The sequence below is a fragment of the Myotis myotis genome, unplaced genomic scaffold (genome assembly GCF_014108235.1).
Source record: "Myotis myotis isolate mMyoMyo1 unplaced genomic scaffold, mMyoMyo1.p scaffold_m19_p_9, whole genome shotgun sequence".
Classification (NCBI taxonomy): domain Eukaryota; kingdom Metazoa; phylum Chordata; class Mammalia; order Chiroptera; family Vespertilionidae; genus Myotis; species Myotis myotis.
The window spans coordinates 56,343,422-56,357,124 of record NW_023416401.1 but is presented as its reverse complement, the minus strand read 5'-3'; the positions used below and the strand labels follow the sequence as shown (position 1 = coordinate 56,357,124).

Here is a 13,703-nt window from a genome sequence, read left to right as displayed (position 1 = left end):
CTTGAATTCCTTCACTCTGTGTGGGCCTTCACTCTTTTCAGGGATGGGGGTGGGGTGAATACTCTCAATATGGTGTATTCTGGTGTCTTCTAGGACAAATGATACTTTTTCTTTCTCTCCTACTCTTCCCCTTCCTTACTAGATTCGGCAGAGGGTTCATCAGATCTTAAACATGAGAGGAAGCTCCATCAAAATTGTCAGGCACATCATCAAGGGTGAGTTGGCCATTGCTGTGCCTGGGGCTCCGGGGAATTCTGTGCTTCCTTTCTGAGTCTGTGTCAGTATCCCTGGGATTTGGTGCACAACATTCTCTGCCCGGCAACCTTAGTGTGTTGTCCAGTTCACTGTGTGTCCAGGCCAGCGTTGTCAGAATACCATGGACTAACCTAGTTATTCTCTGCCTCTGACCCTCCAGTTCCAGAATTTAAAAAACACGTAGCAAACAAGAAGCACTAGAGATTGGAAACATTTGCTTGTTTGTTTTGTAAGAAAGATAAAACAAGAAAGAAAAAATTTCCTTCCAAACTGCATGTAGTAGAAGGAAATTGCTTTCTTGGGGCAGGGGGATAACACCAGAAAGTAACAAGAAATACTTGGAATTACGCAGGACAGAAGGAAGTGAATTTGAGGTGGTGCCCTTACCTTCCAGTCTCAGCTGTGCCTTCCCCAGCTGTGAGCGTGGTCCAGAATAAATGTTGCAGAGGTTCAGAAAATACTACATGACAGCGTCCAGCCTAGTGCCCGGCACACAGAAAGGGCTCCATCGGGCGAGTTTTCCTTTTTCCCCACCTACCCCAGGGAGGCCCTCAAACACTGTTGCATCTTTGGCTGGACCTGACTCAGCGGCTTAGTCACAAGACAGGACGCCTGACCTGAGCTCTGGGATGTATCCCACCCTCAGCCTCTTAGCACAGACTAATACACATGGCGGTGGAGGCCGAGTTGGACTTTATAGTACTGATAACACCAGAGTGCAGGAGTCATGATGGATTGAGTAAAAGCAGGCAAACCATTTTCTCTCTCTGGCCCTTGTTCTGCGCATTTCTAAGATGAGGGACTAGGCTAGATGTACTCAAAGGGTTTGCCTGTAAGTAGCTTATAATTCCCATTACAGGTGGGAGATGAAATGTGATGAGAAGTTAAGAACCTTGGGATCTGGCTCCTAGAACTGAATACTGGCTCTGCTATTTACTGTGTTGCCTCGGGCAACTTACCCAGTTGCTCTGTGACCTCATAAAATGGGTGAGAGGATTAAATGAGATAATATATGGAAAAGTCCTCAGTAAACACTAGCTGTAATGAGTAATATGAAATATTGTGATAATTATCATCGTCATTATTATAAGTGAGGCATGGCTAAAATCCCATGGGAAGCCTTGTGAGAGTAGTAGCATTGAGCTGGGTCTTAGAGGCTGGGGCAAGTCCTGGAAGGTAGGAACAGTATGAGTGGAGGCATGGGGATTGGAAATTACGTGCTCTGTGCAGCCATCCCACGCAGGTGGGAATGGTGAATGGATGTGCCCATTTTGCAGATGGAGAAGATGAGGCATTGGGAGTCTTTTGTTTTCTCCCTCAGAGAAAGAGGAAAGGCGGAACCCCTTCATGAACCTAGCCTAGTATCTTACCTTCCATGGAGGCTTTCTGGGTGTGCCCTTCTCATTCTCAGTGTCACATTCACATGAATTAACTGCTCAGAGTGTCATGCCACCTCCTCCCTAGGGTGTAGCTGCAGTGATTTGCAACTCCAGCCTTTCAATGCCATTTTCTTTTTACACCCACACGTTCAATTAGAACTTTTTATTACTCGCAGCTCTACTCTCTCGTGTTTAGGCTTCTCCCTGCACCTCCAACCCTGTAATCACAACAATGATCTGAGCAAGAATGGGTCTTTAATGGGTGCTGACTTGTAGTGGGTGGATGTTTTTCTTTCTGAAATCCTACCACATATAACAGTATACCTCAGGTTACCCAGAATTTTCAGTTGTGAGCCAGCCTTTGTCTCGTTCAGGTCATGGTTTATTCCCCCAGTGCCTTTTAAAGGGCCGGCACATCCTGGAGGCTGAATAAATATTTATTGACAGAGGGTCTGTGCAAGTGACCAGGAGAGTGGCCTGCACAGAAGCCATGTTTGTTCCCCCCACTCCTGTTCCTCTCTCCTGTTACCTTCTTTCCCCTCCTCTGTCCAGACCCTCAGTTTTCTCTCCATCACCCTTCACAGCTAACCCACCGTCACGCTGCCTATTCTGCTTCTAAACTCCATCTCGAATCCATCCACTTCTCTCCATATGCTATTTCCCATCATAGCACCCAGTTTGCTTCCTTTCTAGCCCTTATCACAGTCAGTGATTGTTTTTATTTATGTCTTTGTTTACTCATTTTGTGTGTCATACATTTAAAATGTAAGCTACACGATGTAGGGGCGTTGGCTTGTTCACGTTTCCTCAGCACCCAGGGCAATGCCAGGCACATAATGGGAACCCAGCGAATATTTCAAACATCGTTGAATAAACCCTACCTTTTGTGAATTTAAATTGGCAAATGTTGACTGAGACTTCTCAGGGCAAGCAGTTTTACGGACTGGGGTACTAAGGTATCACTCAGCACCTGCCCTCACGGAGTTCATCGTCTCCTAGGGGATCTAGATATAGAAGCGACCAACCATAACTCAAGCTGAATGACATACACGTTCCCACAACTGCTCAGCCATCATTGTTGGTGCCCGCCACTATATCCAGTCCTAGAGATACAGAGAAGGATGAGTAAGAACCCTGTCCTTGAGGCATTCACAGTCTAGTGGGGAAAGATACTCTAATTGTGAAGTGGTAAGTGCTGTGTGGAAGTCATGAACAGTGTGCTCAGGGTTGGGAAGGAGGTGGTAATGCAGGCACAGGCCAGGCCATGGATCCCTGGTGAAAGGTTCCTCGAGGCAGGACAGGACATCAGTGGCCTTGGTAAGGACTCTGGCCATACCAGCAGGGGCTGCAGCATTGGGTGGGTTGGGAGTGTTGCTTGGCAAGGCTCTTGAGTTCTGTTGGGTCCACAGTGATTTTGGGGGCACAGGTAGTGACTACAGCAGACAGTACACATTCTCATTGGGGCTCAAGACAGATGCTAGTTTGGGCAATTTGAAGTCATTAGTGTGGAGGTGATATGTAAAGCCAGGGAATTGGATGCCATTGCACAATCAAAGAGGCCCTCCCAGGACAGTGACCACTAAAGAAAAAGTTCTCTCCAGATGGAAGGTTAAGGCAAGGGTTCTCCCTTCTGCTGGCATGCCCCTGCCCTGGCTCACCCCGGCCTCAGGGACGACTCTGCAGTGCCTGGTGGTGGATCTGTGCAGCCTCTGAGCGGGAGCACCTGGGCCGGGAGGAGGTGGAAGCAGGGGTGAGGCTGCCGGGGTTGGCGCCCATGCTGCACTCCAGCCTCCTCTTAGAAAGCTTTCACTCCCTCCCCCTCCTTCCTCCACCCTTCATTCCATCAAAAAGCACAGAGCCTCATAAAGAAAACCAGCTCATCAGTCTGTCCTCTTTGATTTTAATTTTGTTTTTCAGTTTGGGTTGCTTCTTTTTTTTTTTTTTTACATACTAATTAGATGCAAGCCTCTTTCTTTGATTTTATGGCCTATATATTTCCTAAGTTTTGCTGGCAAGATGACAGCTGATGTATCCCTTGAGGTCTCAGGAAAACGCTGATGAGGCAAGCCCAGCAGGGGCCTTTTCCTGTTATATATATTTGGGTCCCCTTTCTCAAGATTTCCTCCCTCCTTATCTGTAGGGGGTGCTAAGGGAACCGGGAATAATTGATGGCTCAGTGAAGTCCCTCTTTATGCCGACTGCTTGCTCGGTGTTTCCTAAGCCCAGCCTCCCCGGGACTGGTAGCCACTCTGGGCCTGAGGACCTGTGGTGCCCGTGTAGGGACGAGTGGGTCTTCGCTAGAGGAGCGGGTCAGACTGAGGGCTCCACAGGAGGTGCCTTTTGTCTCCTGGTGCCTGGCCTGCGGCTGGCTCGGAGAAGGGACCCAGTTTGTGCTTGCAGGGTGCGTGCTCACAGAGCTCCAGGCTCTTGTGCTTGTTCCAGAAATCATACCACAGCCGGGAGAGGGGGGAGAGGGGTCACTGCCGAGCACACCCTCTGTGCGGCTTCCCATGTGGCACATTCTCTGGTTCTCACAACAACCCTAAGAAGCAGGTCACACTCTCCATTTACAGAGAAGGAAACCGAGACTCGCAGAGGCTAGGGGAGGCGGGACATTGCCCAAGTCACTCTTCACGTTGGAACGGGGTCCAGATGCAGAGCTGTACGCAGTCGCTGTTCCATCTGGCAGGAAGGAACGTTGTGTCAACTGGCTGGTAAACTCCTACAGCCTTTGAGAACAAAAAGTCGGGGCGTTTACCTTTACAGAGCGCCCACTTGGCATCCCAGGCTGCCAGGTGGGCATCTAACACACGAATGAGACTTAGGAGGCCCTGTCCCGGGGAGATCCAGTCCCATCAGAGGTGAAGTAATCACAACACGAAGCAGAATGAAGCCAGTGCTGCTGTGTGGAGTGGAATCAGGAGGCAGTTGATTCTGCAGGAGGAAAAGGAGCTGGAGTGCTACACAGAGGAGGCACTCTCTTTTTCTTTTTTAAATTGTGGTAAAATATACACAAGACTTACCATTTTAACCATTGCAGCCATCACCACCATCTACCCCCAGGACCCACTTTCATCTGTGCCCGTTAGACGCGCACTCCCTAGTCCTTCCTCCCCAGCCCCTCGCAGCCACCCTGTGCGCTGTCTCTGTGAAGCCACGGACTGAGTCAGGTGGGGCTGCTCACAGCAGATGCAGAAACTGAGTGGTCATCTCCTTGGACATGGAGCAGGGCCTGCAACCTGGGCATACTTGTTAGTATAAGTCCTTGTGCCAAGAGTTACCTACCTTCTCTTAAATGAGTTTAGTCACGGGTGAACGTTGTGGAGAGGATGTGTAGGTGCAGGGCTGTTTTGCAGAGGAAAGCTTGGAGGATTACTGGCTCCAGACTTCCACTGGTGACAGAAAGACTGAGCCGAAGACTTCAAAATGCTTTCAGAAATTGGCTGCTGGCCCTTTGATTTGCTTGTGTTCTTTATGGCTTGAAATCTCTTAGAAGCTCATAAACAAGTATTTCCATATTGATTTGGGGCTGTTGGTAACCTGAGCTTTTTTCTCTGTGATCTTAAAGTTGCAGAAGCTGATAGAATTTATCTTTTGGCGGCATATGTTGATATGCTTGTGATTTGTACAGATTATGACTGCCATGGCCTGTGTGTTACCCTCTCTAAGCCCCGGTCCCTCGCCTATAAGATGGGGGTACTTGCCCGAGAGCTTGCTGTGAGAATTTAGATGAGGTACTTGCTGTGTGTGAAGTGCTTGCATGATGGCTGGCGCATAGTAAGTGCTTGATGGCATCAGTTGCCTTTACTGTGGTTGGCATCTGAGCAACCCAGTGGTCTGTAGAGTGAGATGCGCTCTGTAACTTGGGGTACGTTAGTGGTGTGCATTCGACTTTCCCAGTTCATCATGGTCGTTAGGAATCTGTTGGATCTGAAGGACTTTCCCTCCCCAGTTTCTATTTTGTTATTATTTCTATGTCTTCAAGGCTTTTCAGTGTGGAAATATTGGCATTCCTCTCCCCAGCCCCCCTTCCTCCTGCATTTTTTTAAAGGGTGAGCATTTCAGTTTAAGGACAGGGATCTGAACCAGGCTCCTGACCGCAGGTCCCAGTCTGTGCCCTGGAAGACAGTTCTTCCCCACCCACCAGACGTGGCGCCCCTCCCTCTCCCTCTCAACATAAACAGAGCAGCTTATATTCCATGTCGGAGTGGTAAGCCTGCTGTCTGAAGTTTGCTCTCATGTTTATGTGTTCAGCACTGCTTCCTGCTTTTCAGCTCCATCAAAGCCTTTATTATTTGAAAATGCTGGGGAAACAGGAGGAAGTTGATATGTCCTCGACTCATCCTCTTCCTCTCTCCCTTCTCTCCCCAGTCCTCTCTCACTCTTCCCCCACCCCCACGCCCTGTGGTTCTCCCTTCTCTTTTTTTCCTGTGCTCTCTCTTCCTCTCTTAAACACTCATACTCACACTCACACTCACCCTCACATACACACACCAAAGAGAACTCTTTTGTGAGACCTCTGGGAGGAATCTGTTCAATATTTATAAACTGCTGCAGCAGCTATAATAACCAGAGGTAGCTGGTACCACCAAAATTTGCTCCAAATAGGATTCTCCTCTGGAAACAAAGAATGAGGAGGGGTAAGGAGTGGAGGGTGAGGGGCAGGTGAGGTGCACAGTTGATGCCAGCTGCCAGGGGCATTGGAGCAACACAGGGGGAGGGTGCCATACATTTCTGAGAGCCCTGCTAGGGGTGGGGGACCACCTTCACCCCTGATGGCTTTCACGTGCCTCTTTACTATTCACACATGTTCTGGGGTTTGAATTTCAACTCCTCTACCATTCTAGACGTGAGCAAATTGCTTTAGCGCCAGTAAGTCTCAGTTTCCTCGTCTGTAAACAGAGATGGCATTTTTGCCTTGTGGGATTACTGCAAAGATTAAATGAGACAGCATCTACAAATGCCTGGCACAGCCCAGTGTTCACTGCCTCCCTCCACAGCCCCCTTCCTCACCTCACTGCCTCCCTCCACAGCCCCCTTCCTCACCTCACTGCCTCCCTCCACAGCCCCCTTCCTCACCTCACTGCCTCCCTCCACAGCCCCCTTCCTCACCTCACTGCCTCCCTCCACAGCCCCCTTCCTCACCTCACTGCCTCCCTCCACAGCCCCCTTCCTCACCTCACTGCCTCCCTCCACAGCCCCCTTCCTCACCTCACTGCCTCCCTCCACAGCCCCCTTCCTCACCTCACTGCCTCCCTCCACAGCCCCCTTCCTCACCTCACTGCCTCCCTCCACAGCCCCCTTCCTCACCTCACTGCCTCCCTCCACAGCCCCCCTTCCTCACCTCACTGCCTCCCTCCACAGCCCCCTTCCTCACTGCACTCCCTCCACAGCCCCCTTCCTCACCTCACTGCCTCCCTCCACAACCCCCTTCCTCACCTCACTGCCTCCCTCCACAGCCCCCTTCCTCACCTCACTGCCTCCCTCCACAGCCCCCTTCCTCACCTCACTGCCTCCCTCCACAGCCCCCTTCCTCACCTCACTGCCTCCCTCCACAGCCCCCTTCCTCACCTCACTGCCTCCCTCCACAGCCCCCTTCCTCACCTCACTGCCTCCCTCCACAACCCCCTTCCTCACCTCACTGCCTCCCTCCACAGCCCCCTTCCTCACCTCACTGCCTCCCTCCACAGCCCCCTTCCTCACCTCACTGCCTCCCTCCACAGCCCCCTTCCTCACCTCACTGCCTCCCTCCACAGCCCCCTTCCTCACCTCACTGCCTCCCTCCACAGCCCCCTTCCTCACCTCACTGCTCCCTCTACAGCCCCCTTCCTCACCTCACTGCCTCCCTCCACAGCCCCCTTCACACTGCACTGCCTCCCTCCACAGCCCCCTTCCTCACCTCACTGCCTCCCTCCACAGCCCCCTTTCTCACCTCACTGCCTCCCTCCACAGCCCCCTTCCTCACCTCACTGCCTCCCTCCACAGCCCCCTTCCTCACCTCACTGCCTCCCTCCACAGCCCCCTTTCTCACCGCACTGCCTCCCTCCACAGCCCCCTTCCTCACCTCACTGCCTCCCTCCACAGCCCCCTTCACACTGCACTGCCTCCCTCCACAGCCCCCTTCCTCACCTCACTGCCTCCCTCCACAGCCCCCCTTCACACTGCACTGCCTCCCTCCACAGCCCCCTTCCTCACCTCACTGCCTCCCTCCACAGCCTCCTTCCTCACCTCACTGCCTCCCTCCACAGCCCCCTTCCTCACTGCACTGCCTCCCTCCACAGCCCCCTTCCTCACCTCACTGCCTCCCTCCACAGCCCCCTTCCTCACCTCACTGCCTCCCTCCACAGCCCCCCTTCACACTGCACTGCCTCCCTCCACAGCCCCCTTCCTCACCTCACTGCCTCCCTCCACAGCCCCCTTCCTCACCTCACTGCCTCCCTCCACAGCCCCCTTCCTCACTGCACTGCCTCCCTCCACAGCCCCCTTCCTCACCTCACTGCCTCCCTCCACAGCCTCCTTCCTCACCTCACTGCCTCCCTCCACAGCCCCCTTCCTCACCGCACTGCCTCCCTCCACAGCCCCCTTCCTCACCTCACTGCCTCCCTCCACAGCCTCCTTCCTCACCTCACTGCCTCCCTCCACAGCCCCCTTCCTCACTGCACTGCCTCCCTCCACAGCCCCCTTCCTCACCTCACTGCCTCCCTCCACAGCCCCCTTCCTCACCTCACTGCCTCCCTCCACAGCCCCCTTCCTCACCTCACTGCCTCCCTCCACAGCCCCCTTCCTCACCTCACTGCCTCCCTCCACAGCCCCCTTCACACTGCACTGCCTCCCTCCACAGCCCCCTTCCTCACCTCACTGCCTCCCTCCACAGCCCCCTTCCTCACCTCACTGCCTCCCTCCACAGCCCCCTTCACACTGCACTGCCTCCCTCCACAGCCCCCTTCCTCACCTCACTGCCTCCCTCCACAGCCCGCCTTCTTCACTGCACTGCCTCCCTCCACAGCCCCCTTCCTCACCTCACTGCCTCCCTCCACAGCCCCCTTCCTCACCTCACTGCCTCCCTCCACAGCCCCCTTCCTCACTGCACTGCCTCCCTCCACAGCCCCTTTCACAGGACAGGTGGTCTGACTCTTGTTACTCCCTCCCAGGGCAGGTGGAGCGGGAGACTTACCCCAGGGGGCTTGGGGAGGAACTCTGTGTGCAGAAGCGGCTCCTGCTTTCCCAACGCCTCGGCAGAGGTGGTTCAGCTGGGGTTGCACACTTGTGCTGCCTCTGCTGTGTGCACCCCTGGAAAGAGATTAGGCCCCTCCAGGGAAGCTGGCTTCACTTGGAAAATCACTGCCCCAAAGGATAAGACTGTTTCTCCGCTTCCCTCCCTCCGGGTCTGCGAGTACATTAGGAGAGCAAAGTGTTAGCTCAGTCCATTAAGCCTCTTGCTTCCAGATCATGCCTCTGGGGGCATTAAATGCTGTAATGGTCATTTCTCTTTCTCCTGGGGCAGCAGTTAGATCACTCACATGTGAGTAAGAGATACCACTCACACAGCCCCGTAGCCTGCTCTCGCAGCCCAGTTCCTGCTCCCCATCACCCGCCCTCTCCTTAAGGGGCCTGAATAGAAGGCATCACAACCATTTGCTGTTAGAGGTGATGGATGGGCCCAACAGAAGAGAATGATTTCCGGGGGGAGACACACAGCTGGCACATGCCTGAATCCCAAACCCCGTTTTCCAGCATATGTCCAAAGTAATAAAGAGGAAGGAGGGAAATGGACAAGTGGCAGGAGCAAGATTATTTCCCCACCCGGTGGGGGCAGGAGGGGAGAGGGAGGGGTGCACGCTCCCTCTGCTCTCCCAGGTCTTTGTCTGATTGGGATCTGCAGATGTTTTATTATGCAAAAGCCTCTTAAAGAGCGGGCTCTATTGTTCTAGCTCATCTCTGCTGGAATGGGGAGCAGGGCAGCTATGAAAGCAGTCCTCCTAATCAGCTGCTCTGTTTCCTCGCCACACCAGACCCACAGTTGGCTCTCAGCCAGGCTCCGCTGGGAATTTAGCTAAAAGGGAGCAGAGCCCCACCTTCAGGAAGCACCAGCCTAGTGGGAGAGACGACAGGAGAGGGTGACCCAGAAGGCAGGCCTGTAGAGAAGCCCTTACAGTGGCTACAGGCCCCACAGGATCTGTGTCCGGCTCCTCCCCTGACCTCCTTGCTCACCCTCATCAGACGGACCGAGCACGCTCCCCGTCAGAGCCCCTGCACTGGTTGTCCCTCGGCTACTCACTCCCACATGTCCCCTCACACAGTGCCTTCGGGCCTTCTCCCCGCCTCCGTGAGGCCTCTGACAGCCACCCTCAGACTTGAGCTGCCCCAGCATTTCCCAAAGCCTCGTTCAGACAGACTACTGGCCATCCTCCGAGTTTCCTAATAAGGAGGTCTAGGTTGGGCCCCAACTTGCATTTCTGACAAGTTCCTGTGTGATGCTGATGCTGCCAGTCAGGGTCCCCCTCTGAGAACCACTGGCCTGAACAGTGCCTGCCGCAGCAGCACTGCATGTGTGCTGAGAGGACAGGGTGTGGCCCTTTTCTCCGAGGATGCAAGACCAAGGCATTTGGCACAGCTGCCACCTTGGGGGCTGTTGGAGGCTTTAGAACAGCGTGCACCTCCGTGGGAGCTGGGGCTCCGGAAGGGAGTGGAGTGACCCAGCAGGATGGACCCCACGCGGCAAATTCACGCCTAACCTGCACCTGTGCTTGTCTCCCCAGAGTACGCGGAGAACATCGGGGATGGCCGGAGCCCAGAGTTCCGGGAGAGCGAGCAGAAGCGCATCCTGGGCCTGCTGGACAACTTCTAGGGCCCGCCCTGGTGCATGGACGCTGTCTGGGCCTTCCTCCCAGTTTTTACTTGGCTCAATGTGACTTTCCGACAAATTAAACTAGTGGTTTTTTATTCCTGGGCTGACATTCTTTGTAGCGAAGCAGTACCCTCTAACGTCCACCCGCACTTCCACAGCGGCTGCCACGGACACGCTGAGGAGGTGGGTGGTTGGCCTCACTCTGCCGGTGAGGCCCCTGAGGCTCAGGTCAGGGTGGCCACCCTGGTGGTTGTCTATGGTGCGGCTGTAACTGGGAAGGGGAGGAAGAGGGAGGCATGGACGAGTGACCTCCCTGGGGCTTTGCCCTGACAGTCTGGATGTGTCACGTGAGGACCAGGTCTCATGCGGAAGCACCCCGGGGAGGCTTTTGCGGCATGTGAGGCCAGCCAGAGAGCGCAGCCTCCGAGCCCGACCGCGACCAACCACACATCGGCATCACTCCGGGAGGCGGGGACTAAAAAATACATCAGTGTTGGGTCCCGCCCCAAATGATGAAATCAGAATCTCAGGGTGGCCCAGGCGTATTGTTTTAAGCTCCTAGGTGGCTCCCTGCATCAGGATAAGAGCCACGATTTAGAGTAGACAGGCCGGGGGTCCAAATCCCAGCTGCGCCATTTACCAGCTGCAGCAGTTTGTGACGTTATCTTCCTGAGTCCACTTCCTTCATCTGCAGAGTGGGGGCAATAATACCCACTGATGCTTGTGAGGGTGAGATCCTCCTCTAAGCATGCCAGGCATTGATGAGCACACAATAGGTGCATTATAAATGGTGATTACTTTGTCCTCTTTCACACCTGTGGCTTCAAAAGAATTGGGATTTCACCCATTTGAGGGGTTATGAGGGAGTCGGTCTTCTTCACACAAGTCCACAGCCCTTTAGGATGCTTTAATCCTGAGGAGGTGGAAGAAAAGCTGCATTTCATTAAAATGAAATATTTGGCCCAGGGTCAGCAAATAGGCTGTGAGGGATGCCACACAGCCTGCGCTGTGCCCATGGCTGATACCACAGCTCTCGCTTCTCCGTGAACCCGAGGGACAGGGCCCCAGGCAGCCACCTGAGAGCAGTCTGAATGAGGTGGCACCAGCATCGTGCCCAGCATGGGGCTGGTGATGGAACAGTGAGTCTGACAGACCTTGCCCTCCTGGTGCCCGTGTTGAGCCTGGCGGGAAGATGGACAGTGCGCCCGTCAGCCTCGAGGTATGCGTTCCAGCAGGAGGTGGCGGGAGTGCGTTCCAGGCCCATTACAGAATCAGAATTGCCATACAGTCACATTTTGGATTTAGTTATTTTTTTTTTATTTCACTTTCTTGTAACTGTAATAGCTACTATGTATTGAACACCTGCTATGTGCTACTTGCTTTCCATCTATTCTTTCTAACCTGCATAACAGCCCTGCTTGCATTATTATCCCCAATTTACTGAAGCCGAGACTGAGGTCTCAGAGGGTAAGGAGCTTGTGCAAGGCCCTATGCCGATAAACGGCAGAACCTACGTGCAGAGCGAGCGAACTCTGTCTGACTCCACAGCCCTCCCCCCACCCCCCCAACCCCCGCTCCCCCCACTAGCTGCCCCATCCGGAAGACGATCACAGGGCACTGGCTGCCACGCGCGCCTCAGGCTCTTCACTGTGGATAGTGGTTAATGAATGCACGCAGAATAAGGCATGTCTAGAGGTAACCTATAGAATCGTGGACTTTTTGAACTAAGGTTAGTACTTTAGAAATCATCAGTCCTTGAGCTTTATTTTCTTTTTAAATGTTATTTGTTTTTAACCAGGTAATGCTTCTACCTAGTACCGAAGTTCAGAATTTAACAAAAGTTACACAGTGAGGAGTCTCCCCTCAGGCCCTACCCCCTAGGCCCCCCTGTCCCTGGAGGCAACTGCGGACACCTGACTCCATCCAGAGCTGTGTCCAGCTGCTCCACCGGCTCCCTGCTCCCTAGTGCGTCAGAGCCGCCTGGACGAGAGGCAGGTGGGGCTCCGGCCACTCTGCCTGCATGGCTCCATCTTGCCCTGCTTCGTATATCAGGTGCCTGCTAAGATTTTGTTTGACCAAAAAGTCCCTCTGCTAAGAGGAAGTTGGAACTCACACCTCACTTTGCAGTTGAGGAAGTGGTCCCGCCTTTCCACTGGTTTTGTGGCAGGAGGGCTTGGGGGGAACCTGAGGTATAATCCCTTAGGATTCAGAAGAGATTCCAGTTCCAGGGGGACCAAGGAGAAAGGATGTGGGGAAGTCTTCAACCTCTGCTTTCTAACTTTAATAACCCCACACTCATGGCAAAGAGGAGTTTTTAAGACCAAGGTAAGGATCCTCATTGCTAACCTACAGGCTGCAGGGTGTAGCCCACCCCTGGCGCCCACCAAGACACTGTCAGCCTCCAGTCAAGGCCACCCTCACCTTGTGGTTCTGAACTTGACTTCTGTGTCGGCCGTTCTTGGGGTCCCAAGCTCTCCACTTCATGTCCATCCATCCTTGTGTCCACAGCCGAGTGGTGCAAGGCAGTGCATCCAGAATTCCTCATGGGGGAAATGAGGATTGCATTTTCCTCTTCCTTGGCAGCCTGCTCCCCCGTTTGTGCTAGTCCGAACGCCTGAATTCAGCGGCGACAAGAGGGGCATGTCTAATTGAGAGAGATTTGCATGCAGGCTGCATCCTTCTTTATCTGAGCGAAGTGCATTGTCAGGGAAGCTCGGAGGCATCCCTCAGTCACCCCCACAGCAGCACAGCACCCAGGTGGCACCTTCTGCCATGACCAACAGCGTCAATTTAGTGTCAACAGGGAGACGAGCCTCGCTTCCCTAAAGGCAAACACCCCTTGATTAGATTTGCTTACCCTACAGGAGAGGTAGAAGCAGAGCCACATTTTTCAATCTGTCTTGCTCCTTGGTACACACGGGAAGTGGCTGGTACCGCAGCGGTGGGCCTTCGCTATCTGCGCGTGGAAATGGCAAGCTTCCCTCCAGTCACCTTCCTGTCGATAGGTAGCACATGCCCTTGGCATCAACTTCGGAAGGAACATAAGGGAGGCCAGTGTGGAAGTCTCCGCCAGCCGTGTCCCCTGGCCACCCAGTGCCCCTCCTTCAGAAACAACCCGTGCCATGACTGCAACATCCTTTCAGATAGTCCTACCTGCTTTCAGGCGAATAAAAATACATTTAACACAAATGGTGGCATTCCATGTTCTCTTCTGCACCTTG

The 13,703-nt window shown here is 53.7% G+C and overlaps 1 protein-coding gene across 2 annotated transcripts in view; it reads left to right on the top strand.

The window, feature by feature from the left end:
- Positions 1-10,577, top strand: part of CTNNBL1 (catenin beta like 1) — a 172,932-nt gene extending 162,355 nt beyond the window's left edge. The window contains exons 15-16 of one of the 2 annotated variants that reach the window (XM_036321863.1): positions 143-215; positions 10,394-10,577. In XM_036321863.1, coding sequence (XP_036177756.1) covers positions 143-215; positions 10,394-10,482 — 162 coding nt within the window. In that variant the 3' untranslated portion in view covers positions 10,483-10,577. The remainder of the gene's footprint in view (positions 1-142; positions 216-10,393) is intronic. The other variant, XM_036321864.1, reaches the window with a different exon arrangement.
- Positions 10,578-13,703: the final 3,126 nt, after the last annotated feature.